This window comes from Eubalaena glacialis, chromosome 11 (genome assembly GCF_028564815.1).
Source record: "Eubalaena glacialis isolate mEubGla1 chromosome 11, mEubGla1.1.hap2.+ XY, whole genome shotgun sequence".
NCBI lineage: Eukaryota > Metazoa > Chordata > Mammalia > Artiodactyla > Balaenidae > Eubalaena > Eubalaena glacialis.
The window spans coordinates 59,559,584-59,584,863 of NC_083726.1; the positions used below are offsets into that span (position 1 = coordinate 59,559,584).

Sequence of the window (25,280 nt, forward strand, 5' to 3'; positions counted from 1 at the left end):
TTAAATAGTATCTTAAACAAGACAGAAGTGTATTTTTCTGTCACATTCAGGAAATCCAGAGGGAGCCAGTCCAGTCCAGGGTTGGTCTAGTCAAGGACTCAGGTTTCTTCTGTTGCCCCACTGTCTATGGTTTTCAATCCTACTATCACCTCACAGTCTCAGATGGCTGCTGAAGTGCCAGCCTTTACTTCTACATTCAAGCCAGCAAGAATTAGGGATGAGTAAAGAAGGGCCATTCACTTCCATTAAGGATACTTCATAGAAGTTGTATTTACTACTTGTATTAGTTTCCTAGGGCCGCTGTAACAAAATACCACAAACTGGATGGCGTAAACAACAGAAATTTATTTTCTCACAGTTCTAGAGGCTAGAAGTCTCAAGATCAAGATGTCAGCAGATTTGGATTTTCCTGAAGTCTCTCTTCTGGATTTTCAAATGGCCTCCTTTTTACTGTGTCCTCACATGGTCTTTTCTCTGTGCCTACACATCTCTGGTGTCTCTTTGTGTGTCTCAATTTCCTCTTATAAGGATACCAGCCAGATTAGGCCTTGTTTTAATTTAATCACCTCTTTAAAGGCCCTATCTCCAAATACAGTCAGGTTCTGAGGTATTGGGCGGGGGTGGGGGGTCGGGGTTGTGTGGTGTTAGGGCTTCAACATATGAATTTTGAGGGGACACAATCCAACCTATAACAATACTTCTTTCTACTTACATCCCATGGACTAGAACCTAGTCACACACTCATTTTCAGCTATAATGGAGGTTGGGATATGTGTAGCATTTTTATAGGCAGCCATGTGCCCAACTAAAAATCAGTAGTTGGGGACTTCCCTAGTGGTCCAGTGGTAAAGAATCCGCCTTACAATGCAAGGGACGCAGATTCGATCCCTTTTCAGGAAACTAGGATCCCACATGCCGCGGGGCAACTAAGCCCACGCGCCACAACTACTGAGCTTGCGTGTCTCAACTAGAGAGCCTGCATGCTGCAAACTACACAGCCCACGTGCTCTGGAGCCTGCACACCACAACTAGAGAAGAGAAAACCCACACGCTGCAACTAGACAGAAGCCCACGTGCCGCAAGGAAAGATCCCGCATGCTTCAGTGAAGATCCAGCGTGCCACAACTAAGACCCAATGCAGCCAAGAATAAATAAAATAAATTTTTAAAAAATTTTGTTTTTAAATCAGTAGTTGTATTGAGGAAGAGGTGATTGGCTATTGGGGAATAAATAGCAGGCTCTCCTTCGCAGCAGAGGCTTAAGGAGTAATGATTCTTAAAGTTTTCCAGTTCCTTCATGTGAAATTAGATTGTTCTTATCTTATTTCTCTGGCCAAACTCACATTCAATTTTATTTTATTTTATTTTATTTTATTTTATTTTATTTATTTATTTTTAAAATTTATTTATTTATTCATTTATTTAATTTTTGGCTGCATTGGGTCTCCGCTGCTGCACGTGAGTTTTCTCTAGTTGCTGAGAGCAGAGGCTACTCTTTGTTGTGGTGCACGGGCTTCTCATTGTGGTGGCTTCTCTTGTTGCGGAGCACGGGTTCTAGGTGCACGGGCTTCAGTCGTTGTGGCACATGGGCTCAGTAGTTGTGGCTCGCGGGCTCTAGAGCACAGGCTCAGTAGCTGTGGTGCACGGGCTTAGTTGCTCTGCGGCATATGAGATCTTTCCAGACCAGGGCTCAAACCTGTGTCCCCTGCATTGGCAGGCGGATTCTTAACCACTGTGCCACCAGGGAAGCCCCTCACATCCAATTTTAGATTTTGAAAGAGTCTTTTAATACTAAACTGTTGGCTTAGGTGTCCTCTCCACCTAATAGGTGGTAACATTGATCTCTAAGTTCATCACAGTAGGGCAATACAGACTTAGTTGCATGGTGTTTAAGTTAAGCAATAGAAGGCATCTTGAAATGAACAGTAGATAAATTGTGATTTTTTTTTTTTCTTTCCCAAAATGTCTTGTCTGGGTTTAGTTAGGAGCAGTTTTGCCAGGGTGTGGGAAAGGACAGTATGAACTTTCAAGGTCTTTTCCATCCCTAAGATTCTGTGATATTTTCTACATAGTGGCATTACTATGATAAAGCTAAATAAAATAGAAGCAGCAGAGGTTCTCCATTGTTTGAGCACTGCTGCTTTTTGTCTGAAGAGGAGGAAATATGATTTGTTCTGTTTCGCTCAAGGAAGTAAAATGGGCATTTTGGGCCAAGAATGTAGAGAAGCCGTTAGAAACTGAAACGAAGCCCAACTAACACTTCAGTCCATCGATCAAAGCACCTGTAGTTCTCATTTCAGGGCAAGTACAACCATCACAGATATTGAACAAAGAGAGTACATGTCCAGAACATTTTAATCTTGTTTCTCTGTTTACTTTGCCTAAGGAATTGCTCTGGACATCAGCCAACTCCTGTGGCCTCCCTTACACACCAGTGAATCCTTTTGCATTTATAGAGCAGAATGATTTTCTCATGCTTCCCTGATTTAGAAAATTGGCATAATTGTTATTATTGTTGTTGTTATTTTTATTGGCCTAGTACTAGTGAAACCTATGACATTTGACTTCTGAAATCCTTAAAGGACTTGGTGACTGTCACATAACTAGCTTTACGTGTTCCATAAGTACTTTATACTCTATTCCCTCACATTCTGCTTTCTCTCTCTGAAGAGAAGGGAGTGTTGGACCCATATCCTTCATAACTCAGTAGGGCCTTCTTTCTTGTCCTTCTCCCAAGGGCGGTTGAACCAGTTTTCCTTTTCAGGTATGCAGTTATCATACTGTTTTTGTTTTTCATCCTTTGGGCACTGTAGTGAAAAGAACATGGGATTTTGGAATCAAGAAGACCTGGGTTTGAATTCTGGCTTCTTATACAGACTGTATGGCCCTGAACAATGTATTTCATTTATAAATAAAATGGTGATATTTTATACCTTGAGAAGATCAAATAAGATATTTTCTATAAACTATAAAAAATTTTAAGTCATGAGAGGTGACCCAGATTGAGGGGAAAGATGGGAGAGTTTACAAGCCCCCAAATATGTCCCCCACTGACACTCTCTGAAGAGAGGCCTTGCATCTAGGCACTCCTCCCATACCTTACTTCACATCCCAGAACACTCCTGAATGTCTACCTTGGGATACCTAGAACTTTGGCTTTGGGATCAGACACAGGCTGGAATCTTGCCTTTGCCCCTCATAACTTGGGAAAGTTACTGAATTCCTCTGAGCTTTGGTTTCTTCATCTTAGAAATGCCCTAACAAAGAGTTTTGTTATGATTAAAGTAATGTATAGAAACAATAATCAAAGTCATAGAAAGAATGTAGACTTTGGCATCAGCACTAGAGTTTGGGTCTGATTCTGTCATTTAGTATGACAGTAGTTAAGGAATTTGCCCAAGGTCACCAGACCTTGGGCAAATTCCTTAACTACTCTTGGCTGTATGAGTGGAAGTGCATAAAGCACCAAGTTCATAATTGCACTCAATAAACATTAATGGTTTTTCCTTTTCTCCTAACTCCAATGTCAAAGAGTGTATAAATAGGCTAGCCATCATGAGCATCTAGACAGTTTTGTTTTGTTTTTAACCTACCATTTTAACCCTATGAATGTTTTGTCCCCAGTGTTTTGACTACTAAGGGCATGTTTTTCGCTCTGTGTGTTTAAATAACATACAATAAAATGCATAAATCTTAAGCATTCAGTTAGTAAGTTTTGACAGTTATATACACCCATGTAACCACTACCTCTAACAAGATGGAATATTTCCATCACTCCTAAAGAATCCCTTACGTCTCTTTCCAATCAGTATTTTACCCCCAAACCTTTCTGATTTAAACCACTGTAGGGTAGTTTTGCCTGTTCTTGAATTTCATATAAATGGACTTATATAGTATGTATTTTTGCGGAAGGAGATCCACTTTCTTCTACTTACTATGTAGTTTTGAGATCCATCCATGTTTTTGAGTATGTCAGTATACACCCAGCAAAGTCCCCTCATGTCTCACGGGTGATGATTGAATCACTTGCTTCTTCTCAAACGAGTCACAAAAAAGAATTACCACGATTGATCCACCTTCTAGGGTTCAGGGATAGGGTCACCTTCCCTGATCATGTGTCCTCAGAGGAAAGCAAACACTAAAAGTTCATTTTTTAAATTGTTGAATAGTATTGTATTATATGAATATACCATAATTTGTTTATACATTCTCCTGAACCCCTAGATTTTAAATATTTTTTCAGTATAAGTATCAACTGGGAGTAATTTATTCTTGATATATAAATGAGAAAAGGACTGGAAAATTTACAGGGATTTTGCCACAGGGTATGTCAGAATTTTTAGCCTCTAGCTATTTTGTTCTTTCTTGAATTCTCTCTACTTGGCCATGGATTAAAAGGGAGAAAATGAAACTGCCCTTCTTTCTCTGAGTGTCCCCTATGTAATATATTCTTTTTGGCACGATGCCTAGAAAGTTTTTTATAGAGTTGATGGAAGGATATATAATCTCACTGTGCTCTGGAAGGTACTTACCTCAGCAGTCAAAAAATTTATGGGGAATATACAGTATTCTTCCTGGAAAAATTGCCAAATCTTGGCTCCCAATCATCCTCCCCTGTATCATCCTATTTCCTCACTCCCTCTCCTTGCCCTCAACTTCTGACAGTCCGCTCTGTGCAGCTTGAGCCACTGAGTGTCCTCAGGAGACACTCTGCCTTAAAATTGTGCTATTTGCCTGGGTGAAATGTACAACGTACACTGATAGGTTGCAGAGAAGCACACACCTAGGCTCTCCTGGGAGCTTAATGTCTTGCTTTGTTCTAGTCAAGTTATATATGAAATAGTTCCTTTCTCCATTGAGTAAGCCATCCACAGTGGAAATTACTTCTCTGCCTTTTAACCCTTGTCTACTGGCTTTATTCTTCCTCTTTAAAGCTTTTTCTTTCTTTCTTTTTTTTCCTGCTAATAAATTATCTTGCCCCTTGGCTGCAACTTTTGCTTTTGTTTTGGCCCAGAAAAAATTGTTTCCAGAAATCCTTATGCCCCAAGAGAAAGGAGAGCCTTCTGCATAGGATTATGGAAATGACTGTAGTTAAAGGTTATTTTGGAGAACAAAAGAGACCCTCAGCTCAAGAAATACAGTTTTGAGCTTGGTATATCTTCTGATGGATCTTAACTCTAGAGTTAAAACTCTGACCCCTCATTACTATCTTATTCTTTCTGATCCACCCTTCTCCATGTGTTGGCAGGTTGTTGCAGTCCAGGCATCATCTGCATAAAAGACAAACCTTCAGCAGAAGATAGCCATTTTTCTAGTGGCTTTTTTTTCTTTTTTAATACAGTGGGAAGCCTTTCTTTAAAGCCACCCACCTAGCAAAATCCTCTCATGTCTCACTGGTGATGGTTGAGTCACTTGTCCCTTCCTAACCCAGACACAAAAAGGAAACAGAATTACCACGATTAGTCTAGCTAATTAAGATCCACCTTCTAGGGACTTCCCTGTGGTCCAGTGGTTAAGAATCCACCTTCCAATGCAGGGAACGCAGTTTCGATCCCTGGTTGGGGAACTAAGATCCCACATGCCATAGGGCAACTAAACCCGCCTGCCGCAACTACTGAGCCCGTGTGCTCTGGAGCCTGCACGCCACAACTAGAGAGCCTGCATGCCACAACTACTGAGCCCGCACGCTCTGGAGCCCACGTGCCACAACTAGAGAGCCCACACGCTGCAACTACTGAGCCCGTGCACTTTGGAGCTGGCACGCCACAACTGGAGAGCCCGCTCACTGCAACTACTGAGCCCGTGTGCTCTAGAGCCTGAGTGCCACAACTAGAGAGAAGCCTGCGTGCCACAACGAAGAGCCCGCCAGTGCAACAAAAGATTCCGTGTGCCGCAACGAAGATCCCACATGCCGCAACTAAGACCCAACACAGCCAAATAAAATTTAAAAAAGAAAGATCCACCTCCTAGGGCTTGGGTATAGGATTACCTTCCCTGATCATGTGTCCTCAGAGGAAGGCAAACACCAAAAGGAAATCTGGGCTAGACTGAGTGTGGGAGAAAGGGGAGATTTGGATAGGTAGCCAGCATAGTGTCTACCGTACCCTTTCTCTGCTGCTTCCTTTTTCCTCAGAGTACAAGTTACTTTGGGGACTTCCCTGGGGGTGTAGTGGTTAAGAATCTGTCTGCCAATGCAGGGGACACGGGTTCGATCCCTAGTCTGGGAAGAGCTCCTACATGGTGCAGAGCAACTAAGCCCGTGTGCCACAACTACTGAGCCTGCACTCTAGAGGCCACGAGCCACAGCTACTGAGCCCGCGTGCCACAACTACTGAAGCCCGTGCGTCTAGAGCCCGTGTTCCGCAATGAGAGAAGCCACCACAACGAGAAGCACATACACTACAACGAAGAGTAGCCCCCACTCGCCACAACTAGCGAAAGCCTGCGCAGAGCAACGAAGACCCAACGCAGCCAAAAAATTAATTAATTAATTAAGTTTTAAAAAAGGAATTGCTTTGTTTTACACACCTCTTTAACAGGCCAGTAGTCTCAGTGGAAATGACTGTCAAAATAGTTAAAAGTGGTTGCATTAATCACTGTTTTATGGACGTCTTAAAGAATCTGAAGTTCAAGTTTTCCTGTTTCCCAGTGAACAAAGAAAACCATGTGGCTCCCTACAACTTAAGTTGGAATGCGTGACCATATTCCACAGGTGGCTATTATGAAAGACGTTTTTTGGTTTAGTTGGGTTTTTTCATTAGTGCTTTGACTGAGTAACAGTGCTTGGACACCGTGAAGTTAGTCCAGGTGTCCAGATGGTTGAGCCTTTTCTGCCTTATATGTAAAGAGGAGCTGCAAAGTTATCATTCTGATTGACAAATATACCTATTTGGTAATTGAGGCCCATCCTGGAAAAAGAAACAACCAGCTGCTTTATATTTGCCCCTATCACCACCTTTTTTTTTTTCCAGTTTTATTGAGATATAATTGATATATAGCTCTGTATAAGTTTAAGGTGTACTGCTTAATGACTTAACATACATGTACTATGAAATGATTACCACAATAAGTTTAGCTAACATCCATTTCCTCATAGAAGGTTTCCTTCTGGGGTGATGAAAATGAACTGGGACTAGATAGAGGTGATGGTTACACAACACTGTGAATGTACTAAATGCACTGAATTGTTCACTTTAAAATGGTTAACTTTATGTTGTATGAATTTTTAAAATTCAATTAAAATTTCAGGCCAAAAAAAATTTTATTTTCTTATGAGAACTTTTAGGATGTACTCTCTTAGCAACTTTTAAATATACCGTACAATTAACTATAGTCATCTGGTTGTACATTATCTCTCCAGTACTTACTTATCTTATAACCGGAAGTTTGTACCTTTTGACCACCTCTATCCAATTCCCCCATTCCCCACCTCTCACCTTTTCTTTCTGACAGAGTAATCTGTTTAAGGTTATTTAAGCCTGAAAAAGAAAAATATTGAAGATCTATCATGTGGTAAAAGAAGTAAACTTAATTTTGTTTGACTCTAAGGCAGATTTAGGATCAAGATTGAAACAGTTCATAGCTTTTTATAGGGAGAAACTATATAACAGTTAAGACTGTTTATGAAATAGTGAGTTGATCCTGTCCCAGGAGTTTTCTAGGAGAAAGAAAGTTCCTCTCAGGAACTTACACAAAGGGACTCTTCTTTGGGGAGGATGGGGAAGATTGCATGAGGCTGTATCTAAGAACCCTTCCAATTCTGACCTTTATTGATGTTTCCCAGCTAAGAGATATAGAGAAGGCATGTGCTGAGTTTTACTGTATTTCAAACTGAAGGGAATGGAGCCTTGATTTACCCATGGCGGAAAAAAACAAATATATGTGTATATGCAGTTCCCACGTACAGCCAATGATCCCTAAGCTCTGTAGGGACTTCCCTGGTGGCGCAGTGGTTAAGAATCCGCCTGCCAGTGCAGGGGACACGGGTTCAACCCCTGGTCCGGGAAGATCCCACATGCTGCAGAGCAACTAAGCCCATGCGCCACAACTACGAGCCTGCGATCTAGGGCCCGCAAGCCACAACTGCTGAGCCCGCGCGCTGCAACTGAGCCCATGTGCCACAACTACTGAAGCCCGCGCACTCTAGGACCTGCGTACTGCAACTGCTGAGCCCGCATGCTGCAACCACTGAAGCCCACATGCCTAGAGCCCGTGCTCCGCAACAAGAGAAGCCACCGCAATGAGAAGCCCGTGCACTGCAATGAAGAGTAGCCCCTGCTCGCTGCAACTAGAGAAACCCTGTGCGCAGCAACGAAGACCCAACACAGCCAATCAATCAATCAATCAATCAATAAAAAGAATTTAAATTCAGCTGTATGACTATGATTGTATGAATGACTCTCTGGCCTTTTAAACTAAGTCTTCAGGCAGCTGCTCAGTAGCCACCAAAAGGTGAACAAAGCAATAATCTTTGCAGACTAACTTATGCCAGGATGAGGTTACCCATGCTTCTTAAGAGCCTTCTGGGTCTTATCCTTGAAACTGATTGGAAGGAGGAAAAATTGTCTAGCATGACAATTTTCTTGAAGCATTGCTGTTTGTTTAGCTTGGTTTCTAGAGTCATATGGAATAAACAGGATATCTGGGAAGGTTTCCAGTCTTATCTTTTTAAAGAAAGGAAAGAAATATTTAGGATTCAAGTACGGTCAGTAATCCATGAAAGAGAAACATCTATTATAAACCATTGTTGGAGCTAAGCATTTTTGACTTTAACAGTTGTTGAGGACATGAATCTCTGTATAGAGCATCAATTTCTGTTACTGAGTAGGTGCTTGGATTACTGTGTTGACCTCACTACAGGATTTCCCAGGTAGCGATAGCAAGTGATAAAGAGCTACCACCCCTGCACTACAAATCTCTGCATCTTTGGGAGGCAGTAAAGTGACTGAACCCAAATAGTGAATAGCAAAGCAAAGATTCTCTCTTCCTCCAGGGAGAGACCCAGTCTTTCTGAAGGACAGATGACTACAAAACTCTCTTCTTGCCTTTTCAGCTTGCTTAAGATAAAGGAAAGAATTTAAGATTCTATAAACATTGTCTGATTTTGCTGCTTTTTGATGGAGGAGATACTTGAAGTTGGTAACAGTGTTGTGGTTTGTGGCAGCTGTGGAAGTTCTCCTTGGGAAAGGAGAGTGATCCTCTCTGGTACTGAATAGAGCTTTATATCTTCTTTCTGGAGAGAGTCTAGTGAGTTAACTCTGGAGTGCTCAAGCTGAAGATGTAAGCAAATTTCTGTAGGGAACAAGGGAGGGCAAATAAAGTGCCAAGGAGACTTATACTACATAGCTTTAGAACTGAATTCTGGTGAATCTCAAAATAATTATGCTGAGTAAAAGAATCCATATACTGTATGATGTAAAATTCTAGAAAATGGAGACTGATCTGTAGCGACAGTGGTTGGCTGGGGGGGGTGGCAAAGGGGAGGAAGGGCTTTTAAAGGAGCAGGAGGAAACTTTTGGAGGTCATGAATGTGCTCACAGTCTTGATTGTGATGATGTTTCACAGGTGTATGTGTGTTTTGTAATTCATCAAATTGTACTTTTTTTTTTTTTTTTTTTTTTGGCCGTGCCGCGTGGCTTGCAGGATCTTAGTTCCCTGACCAGGGGTTGAACCTGGGCCCTTGGCAGTGAAAGCGCCAAGGGAGTCCTAACCACTGGACTGCCGGGGAATTCCTAGTGCATTTTAAATATATGCAGTTTCTGTCAATTTTACCTCAGTAAAGCTTTTTTTTTTTTTTTTAAAGAAATGAAATTAATCTAGGGGCAACATTTATCAAAGGACCCTATACTGGGTTACAGGAAGACTATTTCAGGCTTCTGTGTGAAATACAAGTCTTGCAGGTGTGTTAAGTTTAGATACACAGCTCCTGTTTAATGCAAAGTTTAGATACACAGCTCCTGTTTAATGCATTTCATGTTTCTTTAGGAGTCCATAGAGGCTGCTGTATTCTATTGAAGAAGATGTCTAACAGTAACACTACTCAAGAGACCCTGGAAATAATGAAAGAATCGGAAAAAAAACTGGTGGAAGAATCTGTAAACAAAAACAAGTTTATATCTAAGACTCCAAGCAAGGAAGAAATTGAGAAAGAGAGTGAAGATACCAGTTTGCGTCAGGAGACACAGGTAAGAATTAGAAGTGCATCATATGCGCACTCTTTATAGCAAAATAGAAACGTCATTAGAGGTGGCATTGGAAATCTATAGGAAGCCAGTCACTTACACAAACGTTTGATTCTCCCTAAAAACCCAACTTTAGCTCTCAAGAAATGTCTCCTTCCCTTTTTGTCAGAGTCCACAACGAAGTCTAAAGAAAACAGAATGAAATCCCTAATCTATTAGGACCTGAATAACACTGGTTCTTGCTACATTTTGATATTTTTTAACGATCAGAAAATAAACTGTATACAAACACATATTTAACAAGTCATAATATGGCTTATACAATAAACCATATTTTTAATTAAAAATTTTTTTTAATTTTTGGCTGCGTTGGGTCTTCATTGCTGCGCATGGGCTTCCTCTAGTTGCAGCGAGCAGAGGCTACTCTTCGTTGCGGTGTGCGGACTTCTCATTGCAGTGGCTTCTCTTGTTGCGGAGCACGGGCTCTAGGTGCGCAGGCTTCAGTAGTTGTGGCACATGGGCTTAGTTGCTCCCACAGCCTGTGGGATCTTCCCGGACCAGGGCTCGAATCCTTGTTCTCTGCATTGGCAGGCGGATTCTTAACTGCTGCGCCACCAGGGGAGTCCCTACAATAAACTCTTAAAACTAGAGCTGCCTGGCTTTACACACAGTGTTAAATTCATATCCTGGTTGTGTTAAAGCAGTCAGCATTTTCTGGTCAGAAATAGTCTCTGAACTTGCCACTTGGTAAATGTGAGTGAGAGGAATTTTATTCTTTGGTTGCCTATTGTTTTCCATCCGAATTCATACTACAGTGCAGATATGATGGCAGTAGATGGCCAGCTGAGCTTTTTCCAGGGCTCCTCTTTGGTACCCAGCCAGACTCTGGGCCTCCTCTAGCTAATCTGTTCCAGTTCTCTTCCCTGTGGTCACTACTAGTTTCCTCTGTTACCCAAGCCCAAATTATATAAATCCTTTCCTTCTTGCCCGGGGGTCTTTATTATATGCTTAGGAGACAGACTGTTAATTGTAGTAAGTTAGTTTAGCAATAACATTTTGGAGGGTCTAGAAACTTGAAGCATGATTTCTCTTGACAACCCAATTCACCTAGGCCTTGTCTTACATAAAGATTAAGATAGCAACAACATAAAGGGATGAATTAAAATCAGATACCTCTCTGAAGTATTTTGTTCTCTAGCTGCCTGCTTTTCTACTATTTTTCCTCTTACAGTTTGCCAGATCTCTGTCATGGCTGCTTTTCTTTCCATTGTCTTTTGCATGTGAGTTGTCATTCCCAGCCCATCCTTCCAGAGTTTATGGAGACAGTCCGCCACTGTTCCAGCTATACTTCTAGCTTCCACTGATCCCAAAAATGAATTTTAAATCCTCAGGACAAATAAGTGTTGAATGTTTAATTATGTGCTGTCATGTTACATGGAAGATAATAATTAAATGAACTTTTTGGTCCAAGTTACTCTATTCTCAGGAGACAATTTTAAGTGGTGTTCTGAACTCCTGTTGTGTGTTCTTCTTGAAGATAGGCAGAAAAGAAAGAGTGACTATAGGTTTTATATGCCTTATGGATACTCACTTGGTTTAAGAATGTCTTCACCTGGATATACAGATAGATTGTGTGGGAGGCTGGGTGGGGAACCTGCCTCCCCTCAGACTCCTTTTGTTGCTGCTAGAGCAGGTGGAGTTGCTGCTGCCATCTACTGGAGCTCCTGCTCCTTTTACAGAGTCTTGGCCACCCTTCAGAAGCCCTCTCCCCTCTACCAGTGTTCCCCTTCAATAGCACTAAAAATTCTGCTCTTTCTCTTACCTTCCCCCCGACTCACACCTGGTAAGTCTCCACAAGAATCTTAGTGACGCTGTCAAGAGAGTGCCTGTTACGAATTGGAGCTGGAAAGTTTGAGGAAAGGGGACTTTCATTACTTGTACTGTGTGAGACATATTCTTGGAATCAGCAATTGGAACTCAGAACATCTTTGGCATGGAAACAGTGCTATAAAGGGCAGGTTCTGAGATTCAGTTTAGAATGGGCAAGTCCTGACTTAACACATACTGAACTTAGGTGGGTCCTTTAAATAACCTAGCCGGGCTTTCTGCCTTTATACTTGTAATCCCCTCTGATTCAGCTACCATACTGCTTTAGAAAGATGGCTATGAAATAAAGATCTGATTGTGTTAATTCTCTCCAGAGTTTCTGTATGTCTCCTTGCCCTAGGCTAAGTCCCAGATTTGTCAGCATGGCATATTGTGACCTAGTCCCTTGCCTGCCATCATCCACCTCTGGAATCCTATGCTCCAGCATTAACTGATTCGCTGGCCCATGAAAAGTTTGGAGAAAGCATGCTTTTACACATGTTTTCTCTGCCTAGAATGCCCTCCTTGGTATTCTTTCCCTGGCCTCCTCTAGGTCAGTTTAGGTTCATCATTGTATCTCGAAGGCCCAGCACAGTTCCTTGCAGGCACTCAATATTTGTGAACATATGAATTTGTGAATTCCTAGGTTTGAGTTAGACACTTGTGCTCCTGTAGCACTCCATGAGTACCTCTGTAATGCACTTAATGTCCTGTATTGTAATTGTCTATTTGTCTTCTCCAACAGGATTATGAGTTCCTTTTTGACAAGGTTTGTGTCTTTTATCTCTGTATCCTCCAGTAGTTAGCATGGTGCCTGATACATATTAGGCTTTTCAGTATATGTTTGACTATTTAATGAAAATTATGCATTCTGAGAAATAAGCAGATTTATACATTGTTTGTAGGGTTATAAATTGGTATGACTTCTTTGAAGGGCAATTTAGCAATACTTTATAAGATTTTTAAATGGACTATACCATATTTGTAGATATACTCAATGATACGGTCATTGAAGCATTGTTTATACTAACAAAGATCAGAAACATCCTAAATGGTGCAGTTTAAGGGACTGGTAAAATAAGTTATGGTATGGCCACACAATGGAATACTATGTAGCCATTAAGAAAAACAGTATCTCTTCTATGGAGGTATCCTTGAAAAAAAGTTTAAAAGTAAGGTTTAGGGCAGTGTGTACAATATCCGTCCATTTGGTTTAAAAAAAAGTGTGTGTACACATGTACAATAATCTTATAGATTCATAAAAGATCTCTTGTAAAAGATTACAAGAAATTCAGTACTAGTTGATCCTTAGGAGGGATCCAGGTAGCTGGGGGACAGATGTGAAAGGAGACTTACTATTCTGCATACCTTCATTATAACTCTTGAATGTTTGTGTCGTGTGTATGTTATAACTTATTTGAAAAAAATAGTGGCAAATACTGCTTCATATTCCTGGACTATGATTCTTCCCTTATTATAACAGATCTTGCCACTGACCAGATTCACCATCATTTCTCACTTTTTCCATCCACCTTTCTGGTTCTCCATTTTGCATTGTAGCAGTGTTGTTTGGTAACTAGTGAAGAGGACAAAGGAAAGAAATCCTCACCTACCCAGGACCATGCTGGTACTCTGCCTCCATCTGTTTCCCCTCCTCCAGCCACCAGCCTCAGTTTTTTCCACACCCCAGTGGCAGTGAGTTCCATTCCAAACATCTTAGAAGCCCTAAGTGTCACACATAGCTCTAAGTGTCACCCAGCGTCTTCCCGAAAGTCCTCATTTTGACTTCTCAGCTATTCGAAACCTTATCCATTAATTAGTCATTCTTTCCCTCATCCCACCTCAGGCCCTCATTCTTCACCTTCCTCAGCTTCTATCCTGCTCTTTACTCGCTCGCCTTACCTCCCTTTGCTCTGGAGGTCTTATCCACATCTTCCATGCTCCCTTCTTTTTATCCTGTCCCATCTTATATCCATGACCCAGACAGGCTATAAGAGCCTCCACCAGGAGCTTAGAACTGGGAGAATTCTCATATTCAGGGAGGTAGGCAATTGGCAAGAAGGGCCTTCATTCCATTTCTGCAGCCATAGGGACAGGTCTTTTGAGTATCTCAAGTTAGAACTCTCAGTGTGTTGTCCTATAAAGGTGTTATTTTAAGTGATGGTTAGGAGCCATATTTCACACCCACTATGGGCTAAATAGGCTCCTGTTAGCAAGCTTGGGAAAAAAACACTCTATTGTGCTATGGTAGTGACATTTCCAGAAGCATCCTAATCAGGAGAGGATTCCCTGGTTTATCCAAAAGTAATTTTTATCAATCTGTGAAATAGGCCAACCAGTCAATATCTTTCTATTCTTTATCTTCATGGTGAGTGGTGATTTGTCTGTAGGTGGCCTGTGGTCCCTTCCATGTCACAGTTGCTAGAGTTGTAGCATAGGGGACAACCACAACAACTGGGTCTCATCATAGTCTGGCTATTATAACGGTTTTAAAGTTAGTGCTTTTTCTCTGTAAACTTGTATTGCTTTTAGTTTAAGTGTTTATTTCCCCCACCTTTAATATTTTCTAATCCCCTTCTAACAGAGGCGGACATCCAACCACGGTCATGCCAGGAAAAGAGCCAAGGTGAGAGCCCTTCCTCTATAGCTTCTTTTCTAGTGTTATTAGTAGTACATTGCACAAATGGACTTATCACTAATAACTAGTTTATTTGGATTATATATAGGCAAAGTTTGCCTGTCCCTTGTACCCTGATTGTGAACATGCGTACACACACTCACGCACAAACATGCACGCACATATACATATGTCCTATTGGAATGTCTGGCTTTATTCTTCTCCATTATCTTTAGTTCAGTCACAGTCTGTTTCTGATACCTGAAAGGATACCCAGCCAGAGCCTCCCACAAACAAAGCCTGAGCACACTGGTACTGGTTCTGCTGTAATGCCAGTTTCTCTGCTCATCTCTGGCTGTCTTATTTTGCCCCCCAGCGGTTTTGGGGTTTTTCGCCATGTGAATCTTCTTTAAGATAAATCCTCTACCATTAGTAAAATGATTCAACATTTTTGGACATCCTAAAAATATAGGCTTTGTTTTGTTTCGTTTTGTTTTGTTTTGATTCACTTTTTAGGTTGGGGCAGAGAGGAGGATTTTGTTTTTAATCATTGTATGATAAAATTAGCACATCACAGATTATTTTAAGCAGTGTTATCAGGTAGGACTATAGGTGTTAGTGTGTGATAGCTTTTTAATTTTAATTAGGGAACAGTAAAATATTAAACTTTTCTTGCATTGGGAAGAATTGTCAACCGAAGTAATAATTAAGGGTGTCCACCCCTTTCCCCTTGAAAAATAATGGCAGAATTTGGGAGTGTCCCAGCCAGTATGTGGCTTGGGTTTGAAGAAGACTATGATGTATCATATATTGGCTCTGTGGCTTGCCTTACATGGCCTAATCCACAGTGATGGGCTTGACAGTAGTTTAAAACAGAGGGTGTTTGGGATTTCCATGACGGTCCAGTGGTTAAGACTCCACGCTTCCAACGCAGGGGGTGCAGGTTCGATTCCTGGTCAGAGAACTAGGATCCCGCATGCTGCGGGGCATGGCCAAAAAGAAAAAAAACAGAGGGTGTTCTCTGCTACTTCACTTCCCCCCAAACCTTAGAAATAAATAAGACAGTTATCGTTATTATTTCCATTTTACAGAGGAGGAAGCTTGGGCTTATAGAGTTTGAGTGAGTTTGACAGAGGACATTTATTAGTAAGCGGCAAAACTAGGCTTGAAGTCAGTTCTTCAGACTTGCAAATTCTTTTCACTGTACTGTGCTACCTGGAACACACGTACCATGTTTTGTGCTTTTGTATTTACTGTAAACTTTGATTTTATTGTAAGAACTCTCAATAAATGTTTATAGGTAGATTTCTAATGAGTCACTATAATTTTTGACTTTGGAGATACCTAGGAGAGCAGTGATTTATAAAGTGGATTTCAGATCTTTTTGGGATTTTCCAGCCAGCATAAGTAAACCAAGTGGATTAGTTATCACATTGAATCCCAAATGTTAGAAAGTTTTCTTTCTTTCTACTTTTTTCTTAGACACTTCTTTCCATACCCTTGCCACCTCAGGTTTAGAGTCACTTAGCATTTATCGTCTACTTTATACTAGGCACTATTTATGATACATATGTTTACATGCTTTATATAATCTAATTCTCACACCAACCCATTAAGCATTTTTATCCCGCTTTTATTGAGGACCAAAAAGAGACCCCGAGAGATCAAGTAATTTGCTCAGTATCTCATAGCTCAAACCAGGAGTTGAAGCTAGGACTTCTGGCTCTAAATCCAGTCTTTCTACTAAGCTCTGCTGCTGTGTATTCTCAGTAAACTTCTGAGTGTGATATTGGAGCACTGAGCTAGAGAGAGAGGAGAGCTAAGCAAAGTGGTTTTCCTATCATCTGTCCGAAGTAGTTGTTTTGTTTTTATATATCTACTGTTGTGAGCAAGAGAATTATCTTTCAAGTGAATCAGGAATGAATGAGTAGGACCTGTTTGAAGGAAAAAAAAAACACAAAACCCTATTTATGGAAGAAGCAACTAACAGAGCCAAAGAGAATGCCCTTTATTCAGCCAAAAGCTTTCCCAGTGTCCACCAAGGGAATATGTATGTGTATTTATTTTTTTCAGTCTAATTCCAAGCTGAAGTTGGTGCGCAGCCTTGCAGTGTGTGAGGAGTCCTCTGCCCCGTTTGCTGACGGGCCACTAGAAACCCAGGTAGGTCCTTTATAAGAGTAAGCGTAGCTTTTGAGTTTGGCAGTTGTTTGCTAAACTGGTGTAGCAACCACGGCATCAACATTAGGCTTGGAAATCGGGGTAGAGGAGCTTCGAAACAGGCTGTTGCAGTAAAATAGGGCATGGGTGAGAGCATGAAGTATAGGTCTTCACACCTGAACCACCCAGGATGATGCAGACCCACACCTTTCCGTCTGGTGGTTAGAACCATTTCCATTCCAATTCTTATGGCAGGAACAGCAAGCATAACTTGAGCTTTCCATACAGTAGGCTGTGATTGTTGACAGAAAAGGCTTAGCCTCTACCCTTTTGGTAGAACAAAAGCTAAAACAATTTAATTAACAAAATATTCTCTTTTGTAAGAGAATGCTGCCACCCTAAGATATGCCTTCTTTGAGATTTCAAAGGAGCTGCAGGAGAGTTGTTTTCCGCTTTGATTATATTTCTCTTTCCCCTTGTCCAAGGATATAATTCAGTTGCACATCAGCTGCCCCTCTGACAAGGAGGAAGAAAAGTCCACAAAGGATGTCTCTGAAAAGGAAGACAAGGACAAAAACAAAGAAAAGGTCCCAAGGAAGATGCTGTCTAGAGGTGAAGACTTTCCCCCTTTCTCATCTGTCCTGGGGCCTGGCTCTGCAGTGCCATTTCCTTCCATCTTCCCACTGGCCTTATCGGCCCAACAGTTCCTAGTGTCCTGCTGACTTCATCGTTGTTTGGGGAGGTGCCTAACTAAGTTACTTTCTTTGCTGCTTTATCCAGCCCTGCCTTAAGGGCTGACAGAGAGCTATTCCATTAACATTGGGCTACCCATAGGGGAGGACATGGTAGTCAATTCTGATTTTATTTTTGCTCTGGAATAAATAGTGATGGATCATCACTGGTAGCAGATTCTCTAGATAATATTTATATTTTGGTTTGGGGATGCTTGGAGTGATTTTTTTTTTTAATAATGTAAATTTGCATGTAATTATTAAGCCCTCTTTGGATTTAAATTCTTGGGCTGGTAGCCAAAAGACATGGTCCATAAAAATGATAATTAAGGGAATTCCCTGGCGGTCCAGTGGTTAGGGCTCGCGCTTTCACTTCTGGGGACCCAGGTTTGATCCCTGGTCGGGGAACTAGGATCCCACAAGCCGTGCAGTACGGCCCCAAAAAAATTTTTTTTAATGATAATTAAGAGGAAAAAGGCAATCTTAGGATTAAAATTTTATAAATAAATATAAATAATCATATAAATAATCAACATTTGAACATATCTGCTGAGATTCTGGAAAATTCAGCCCTGTCTGTCCTTACCTAGAATTTATTTTCCTTAACTAGAATAAAACCTTTGTTTTGGTCCGGACATTCAATAAATACTTATTGATGGCAAGGTGGTTTTTCAATGTAATACGAATGTAACACTGTGACCCAGATTCCACCTTATATCACTGTCATGGGGAATTTTGAGGGGCTGGCAAATCAAGGTCATTCTGATTTTTAAGCTAAAAATCCTGAAGTCTTATTCTCCTTTCCTGTTCTCATGTCTCCTGATCAGGCTGTGGGCTTCTGCTTGGGGTTAGATATCATGCAAGGCAGTTTCATTTATTTTTAATTTATTTCACTGTGGTGTTCTAGACTCCAGCCAAGAATATACAGACTCCACTGGAATAGACCTACATGAATTTCTTGTAAATACACTGAAAAAGAACCCAAGGTAATAACGTGATTTGATGGAAGGGGGAAAGGGGCCAGGACCAGCAGAATACCCAAGAGGCCAAATAGCTTCTCAGAATTTTTCCATTATTAGAATCTAGAATGCCTAGCCCCCCACACACCATTTCTCTCCAGAGTAGTTTTATATTCTGTTGGAGATTCAGAATACCCTCATATTGAGGTTCCTGCTTCCAGAAGAGTTGAGAAAAATTCTTTGGAAGAAGAATGCAGACAAAGAAATATGAAGGCTTGAGAATACAATTAAAAAGCACAGACGAAAAAATAATTGATTTGTACCAAAGCTAAATCATACTTGTTTAAAAATTCTATAAATAACCAGATGGAGTGTAGAATAATGATTAGATTTATAAGTATAAAGTATGTGTTTATAGGAATATGACTGGCAACAGAATTAGATTTCTGATAAGGAAAATAAAGTACATTATTAGGAGGCTTGATTGTTTTACTTTTTTAAAGTAACATAAGACAGGGCAGTGAGGCTCAGCAGCCTTTGCATTTTTGATCCACTCTCGGGGTTTGGATCTATCCCTCCCTTCAGCTTGTATAGTGAGCAGGCTGTGTTTTCAATCCTTGCTTTCAATGTCTATGGGAGGGCTGCCTTTTGTTTTGTTTTGTTTTAATCTTTTTTAAACAGGGACAGAATGATGCTGCTAAAATTAGAACAGGAGATTCTGGACTTTATTAATGACAACAAGTAAGTTACTTGAATGAAATACACATTAGAGGTGGGAGGGGTACTGGAAAGAAATTCAGGTAAAATTTTAGGATATCCCTCTTTCATCGTTCCCTTAAAGTCTGAATTTGGAAGTAATAACTCACTGGGAACCAAAAGGAGTTGGGGAGAAGTAATCAGAATGGATCAAAAAGTATATGTGTGGAAACTAAATGAAGTTTTTAAGTTATTGCTTAGACTTGAGTTGAAAAAAATTTAGCAGCTAACCCTTATCCCATATTTCACCATTCTTAAGTTTTTCCCTTTTTTCTTTGTAGAATATCATCTAGGTGGGTGAGACCTAGGGCTTATTGCACAAGGAGTAGTCTTAATGAGGATAGTGGGTCAGAGGGATCTACAAAATACTGTAGATAAAGCTGAGAGAACCTTTTTGGTTACCATCAAGTAAATATCTTCCTTATAATAATGTCTCTTCCTCCTAAGAAATTCCCCACTTTCAACACTTGTAAAAAAAATTACAATTGGCTATTATTGCTGTTACTTGTCCTTATTTCACTTTTTCCCCCTGGGTTTCCCTGCAGCAACCAGTTCAAGAAGTTCCCTCAGATGACCTCATATCACCGGATGCTATTACATCGGGTAGCTGCCTATTTTGGGATGGACCACAATGTTGATCAAACTGGAAAAGCTGTCATCATCAACAAAACCAGTAACACAAGAATGTAAGGGAGGAAACCACAGATTGGGAAGACTTTCCTGGGAAAGCCTCTGGGGTGGAAGAGGAAGGTGTAGGATCAAGATTTCTCCTTCTGGAGAGGGGACAGTGGAGGGAGGGTGGGTTATATTATCAATTTCTACTCTTTGTGAGGCCTTGGAAATAGATGCTAGAGGCACTAGTGTTTTGTGAAGACTGGATCCTGGCCTCTCTTTGCCTTTAGTGATAGGACAGGTATAATTTTGGAAGAAGATAAGTTATAGATGTATAAAGAACAGTCCCAGAGGATTTCTTTAAAACTTTCATGTGACTTTTTGGATCCCTGACTTCAGAAATCCCCTGGGTGGGAGTTGTAGAATTTAAGAGAACTATACGAGGAGGTCTGCTTTCTGACAAGAGTCTTTCTTCCCTTCCTTCCACATTTCTCTCCCAATCCCAGCCCTGAACAGAGATTCTCAGAACATATAAAGGATGAGAAGAATACAGAATTTCAGCAGAGATTCATTCTCAAGAGAGATGATGCCAGTATGGACCGAGATGATAACCAGGTGAAGAATGGAAAGGGTTGGGTCTATACAGTAAGAGAAACTGGGAGGGGAGAAGAATTTTTGTGGGATGGAGAAAACGCGAAATATCTTAGTATGGAAAAAAGTGTTGAGCTATACTGAGTTGGCTTTGGCTTAATGTTGAGGACTAACTGCACTTGTTGAGCTAAATGCCACCCTCTTAGCCCCAGAGAGACATGGTGCTGAGGTTTGCTGGGTTTTCTCATTTGGCCTGGAACTCCCTGGTTCTGCCACTGACTTCTAACTCCACTTCATTTTGGGACAAAGCAAGGTCCCTCCCTGCTTCAGCCTTGATTCAGCTGATGGCTCCATTCTTTTTTTCTTTAATAGTTCTGGATTTCTTTGGGAACCACCAAAAGCTACTTTATCCCACTTCCACTCTTCCTATCTCAGGGCTAGCCTTGAACTTGCAAAATTGTTATCTAATTTACCCACTTGTAAAGGTGTTTCTGATCCCTTTCTGCAAACTCCTTATTCTTTTCCCAACTTCTTCCACCAAGGTGAGTGAGTTAATTTGGCTTTTGATGCTGGGAACCTCAGGCAGGTTTTTGATCCACTCCTGTGGGAATAAGAAGTGGAAAGTCTGCCCCATCCCTTCATTTATGGGCCTGGCTTTTGCCCTGGTTTCTAGCCCATCCTTCAGATAGTGATGTTTGGGGGTTAGTTTTCCTAGCTTCATGGGGTTAAGATCCAGCCTGCTTCTGCTTAGCCTCCAAAGGAGGTTAGGTAGAGAACCAGGATTAAGGTTTAAAGAATATGGTTGGGTAAAGCCAATAATTAGTCTCGCTAATTAATGATAACTATAATAATATCTTACCTCTAGAGTCAAAATTAGTTTTCTTTGGATATTGTATGGTCTTGAGACCAGGACTGTTCCTGCTTGCTACTTGAGTATTTGAGGGAGTCCTTTTGAGAAAAGTGCCATTATCTATCGTGGACAAACATGCTGGGTCAGATTGAAAACAATGAAACATACAAAAAGACAAGTAAAATTTAAAAAACAAGAAAGAGCCTTTCCATCCTGATGCCCTTCTCTCCATTTTCCCAAAACCCCTTTTCTGTGGATCAGAAATTATTCAGGCCTAGAGGCATATTGGGGTGGAATGGAATCTCTCCCTATTGTGAACTTTTCATCTCTCAGCTTCAGGCTTGATCCATAATAGGGTAGGCTCTATGCACTGTCTGTCAGTAATATTAATAATAAACACAGTAACTGCTATTTTATTGAGTGTTTTCCCTGAACTAGCCTCTGTTCTAAACACATTATATGCATTATCTCTTTTAATCCTCCACACAATCCAATCCAGATGGGCGTTATTAGCCCCACTTTAAATATAAGAAAACTGAGCTAGGAGATGTTAAGTTACTTGCCTTAAGTGACATTACTCAGAGGTAGCAGAGCTGAGATTCTGCCTGACCTCAAAGCCCAATGCTCTTTCTATTCTGCCATTGGTTTACCAGTGCCAGGGGCTAAGGACAATATAGCACCTTGAGGTCCTATGTCTTCTTGGAATGGGATTTGTAAAAGGACATTTAGCAGAATTTAGGTTATTTAGGCTAGTGAGAACTACATCTAGTCAAAAGTTGATACTCCTGAAGTTATGCTTACCTCTGGAGAGTGGTGAAGATCAGGAAGATCAGCCTAGAGGAGCAGTCTCCTTGGTTGCTTCATCTGAAACTTTCAAAGCCTCTGGATTGAAGGTCAGAATCTTTTATAACCTGATGACATGCATTTGATGACTTATCTCCCTCAGAGCACCTTGCCTTAAAGAGCAGTATGGAAAAGGACACTCTATAACATCCTACCCAGGACAGTGCTCACAACTCACAGGCTAAGAGAGGAAAAGACAGTGGTGGAGAGTTGGGTCATAGGCTAGCCAGAAGTGGTGGTCTGGCCAGCCATCCCCTCTAGTCACCTCACTATATTTTTCAGAGAATGTAAGGTTCTCTGTCCTCCATTTACTTCTTATCCCTTTCTATCGTTGTACCTCTCCCCTTTCTCAACCGTATCTCATTTGTCTGGTCCTTTCTCTGTCCATCCTTCTTTCTGTTCTATTCTCCTTTTCTTTCTCTTTTCTTTGTGTTGCTCTGTTCTCTTTCTTCTCTATTCCTGTAAGCTCTCTCTCTTTCCCTCCCTCCAGTAGCAGTTAAGATGAGGAAAAATGCTTAAGCTCTGAGTTTAGCTTCGCCCTTGGGATTTCACTTCCAAGGCCCTCTTTGCTGAGCTGTGTGTGACTTGGGTCTACAGGCCATGGCGTTAGTGACTAAAAAAGGGATAATGTCAGGTGCTAGTTCTGTAAAAAGTCTTCTAAATTTAGCTCTGCTAAATACCTCTTTCTTCTCCCTCTCTAGCTTCCTCCTATCCCTTGCTTTCCCTCCAAAGCAATGTTGTTTATTCCCTGGGCTATTCTCTTCATCCTTACTGATTGGAGAGTACCTGATTACACAAGGAAGCAACCCAATCCTTATAAAAAGTTATTGTTCTTGATACTCTGGTTGGTTGTGGGGGTGGGGAGATGGAGAGGCCCCAACCATCCAGAAAACCTGATCTCCCAAACTGCATGGTCAGATGTACCCAGTGAAACCTGTCCAACACTGGAAATTTTATTTCTTTTTTTTTTTTTTTCCATTTTTTTGATGGCAACTATAAACTCTCCCGGTTTCTCTTCCTTGCTGGTGTGCAGTGAGCTTGCAGTACGAGGAGAACTTAACTAGCTTAATTCTGCTCATCGATCTAGATCAGAGTTCCATTGCAGGATGGAAGGAGGAGCAAGTCAATAGAAGAGAGAGAGGAGGAATATCAAAGGGTCCGAGAGAGAATATTTGCCCGAGAGGTAAGTGTAGCTTCTGAGAGTTGTCAGCCCCTAGCTTTTAGCTCTTAATCTTTGGAACTGTGAATGGAATGAAACCTCCATAAATGCTTTGTTGTTTTTTTCTGATTTTGTTTTTAACCAACATCAGCCAGTCCCATATTTGATCTCTAAAATTAAATGTGGATTATTAGGAAGCTGCAGATTTTTATTCTTATTATTTTTAATGCATATGGCATATAAAGAGAACAAATGGAGTGGCTGAATTTGGTAGATATGATTAGACTGACAATAGCAATGGTTTTGGCAGGGCTTATGGAAGGGCCCTGAATCTTGCCCGTCAAACCCTCCTGCTTACCCTCTTTCACTTCCACTGTCCATTTTAGGCATCTTGGCTTCTAAGTGGAAGACTTAGTGTCCACACAGACTATACATTCATCTTGTTTGGCCAGGCTCATTTTTAGGCTATGTTGGTGATTATAAGAGCACAGATGTGGCATCCATTCTCTGAGCTCCACATTCCACATGCACAGAGGGTACCACTCACTATTCCCTACAGTCTCGACCTGAATAGGAAGTCTCTTCCTTCCTATATTTCTTACCTTGTTTCTTAGAGTAGGACTGCTCCGTGGGCCAAAAGGCAACATGGATTATTATAGGCAACTTTATTCTTAAGAATTGTGGGCCATATCAGATATACTTGGTACCACTGTATCTGGTGGCCTTTGCCTACCAGACTGAACAGAAGTATAGGAGAAACTCAGGAAGGTCAAGAGAGAAACAAATCTCCGGAAAATGTATGATCCAGATAGCAGCACCATGTTAGAGTCAAAGTAGCAAACAGAGGAAGAAGAGCCAGCCTCCCTTTGTCATCAAAAGATGGCCAGTTTTAATCAATATACTTAGATGGACACTACTCTCCTCCCATTTCCCCACTCTCCCCTCCCTCATCAAGACAAAAATATATATATCTTCTCATCATCACCTAGTTCAGAAAAATATTGTCTCTAACTTCTAGAGAACTGAACTCCTCTATGAACTTGTTTCATTGTCTCAGGAGACCCAAGTGTTCCAAGGAGCCTCACTGTGGACAGATACACAACAAACCTTCTGGCCCAAAGTCCAAGGAGAAGGAATCTTCTTATCTTATGTTATGTAGTCTTCCATTCTGAGTCAGAAAAATCCATCCTCCAAATTATCCAGCTATAGCCCAAAGACAGTTTTCTAACTTTATCTGCAAACCAGTTGAGTGGAATGAGAGGAGGGAGGTCATTTGTACATGACTACGGCTGGTGATGACCCTAAACTGTGGACAGGGCAGGATGGTGGATGTTAATAGCAAACATTTATATAGTGCTTATTATCTTTCAGACCCTGTTCTTAGCACTTTGTGCACATTAATTTATTTAATCCTCACACTAGGCCTGTGAGATAGGTTACATTATTTTCCTCATTTTATAAATGAGGGACTGAGGCATGGAGAGGTTAAGTAACCTAAGATCACACCACTAGTTAGTGAAAGAGCTGGTATTTGAATTCAGGCAGTCTGGCTCCAGAGTCCACGCTCTTAACCCCTAAAGTAAACCACCTCTTAATAGCTTGCTCTGCTCTGGGCTCTTTAGATTAAGAAGTTCCAGTGACATCATAGCATAGCTATCTGTGATGTGCTCCTCTGCTTCACTGACACATGGAAAATGACTGTCCCACCGTGCCAGCCATTAGCAAAGCCATTCTGAAAGCACAAGCAACTTTTAATAGGCTATTAGCGCTTATTATGAACAACACTGGAATATATCTATCTACAACCATAACAAAGTCAAAGTTTAGCTCTTCTCTCCTTTTTTCTCTGATATCTAGTCTCTCAAGCCTCTACTAATATATGTATTCTTTGTTAAATCCTTATGGATTTATCACTTTCATTTCAGCACTTCCTAACCCTTGCTGTGGTAGAAGCATCAG

At 41.0% G+C, this 25,280-nt stretch overlaps 1 protein-coding gene across 18 annotated transcripts in view; it reads left to right on the forward strand.

The window, feature by feature from the left end:
* R3HDM2 (R3H domain containing 2) overlaps window positions 1–25,280 on the forward strand; it is a 153,109-nt gene that overhangs the window by 98,292 nt on the left and 29,537 nt on the right. For 7 of the 18 annotated variants that reach the window (XM_061205806.1, XM_061205805.1, XM_061205804.1 and 4 more), the window contains 10 exons: window positions 9,984–10,183; window positions 12,792–12,815; window positions 14,631–14,672; window positions 16,737–16,823; window positions 17,306–17,432; window positions 18,459–18,537; window positions 19,192–19,251; window positions 19,812–19,952; window positions 20,385–20,493; window positions 23,250–23,345. In XM_061205806.1, the coding sequence (XP_061061789.1) occupies window positions 10,019–10,183; window positions 12,792–12,815; window positions 14,631–14,672; window positions 16,737–16,823; window positions 17,306–17,432; window positions 18,459–18,537; window positions 19,192–19,251; window positions 19,812–19,952; window positions 20,385–20,493; window positions 23,250–23,345 (930 nt within the window). In that variant the 5' untranslated portion in view covers window positions 9,984–10,018. Of the gene's footprint in view, window positions 1–9,879; window positions 9,899–9,983; window positions 10,184–12,791; window positions 12,816–14,630; window positions 14,673–16,736; window positions 16,824–17,305; window positions 17,433–18,458; window positions 18,538–19,191; window positions 19,252–19,811; window positions 19,953–20,384; window positions 20,494–23,249; window positions 23,346–25,280 lie in introns of those variants that run through there. The other 11 variants (XM_061205814.1, XM_061205818.1, XM_061205811.1 and 8 more) reach the window with 7 other exon arrangements.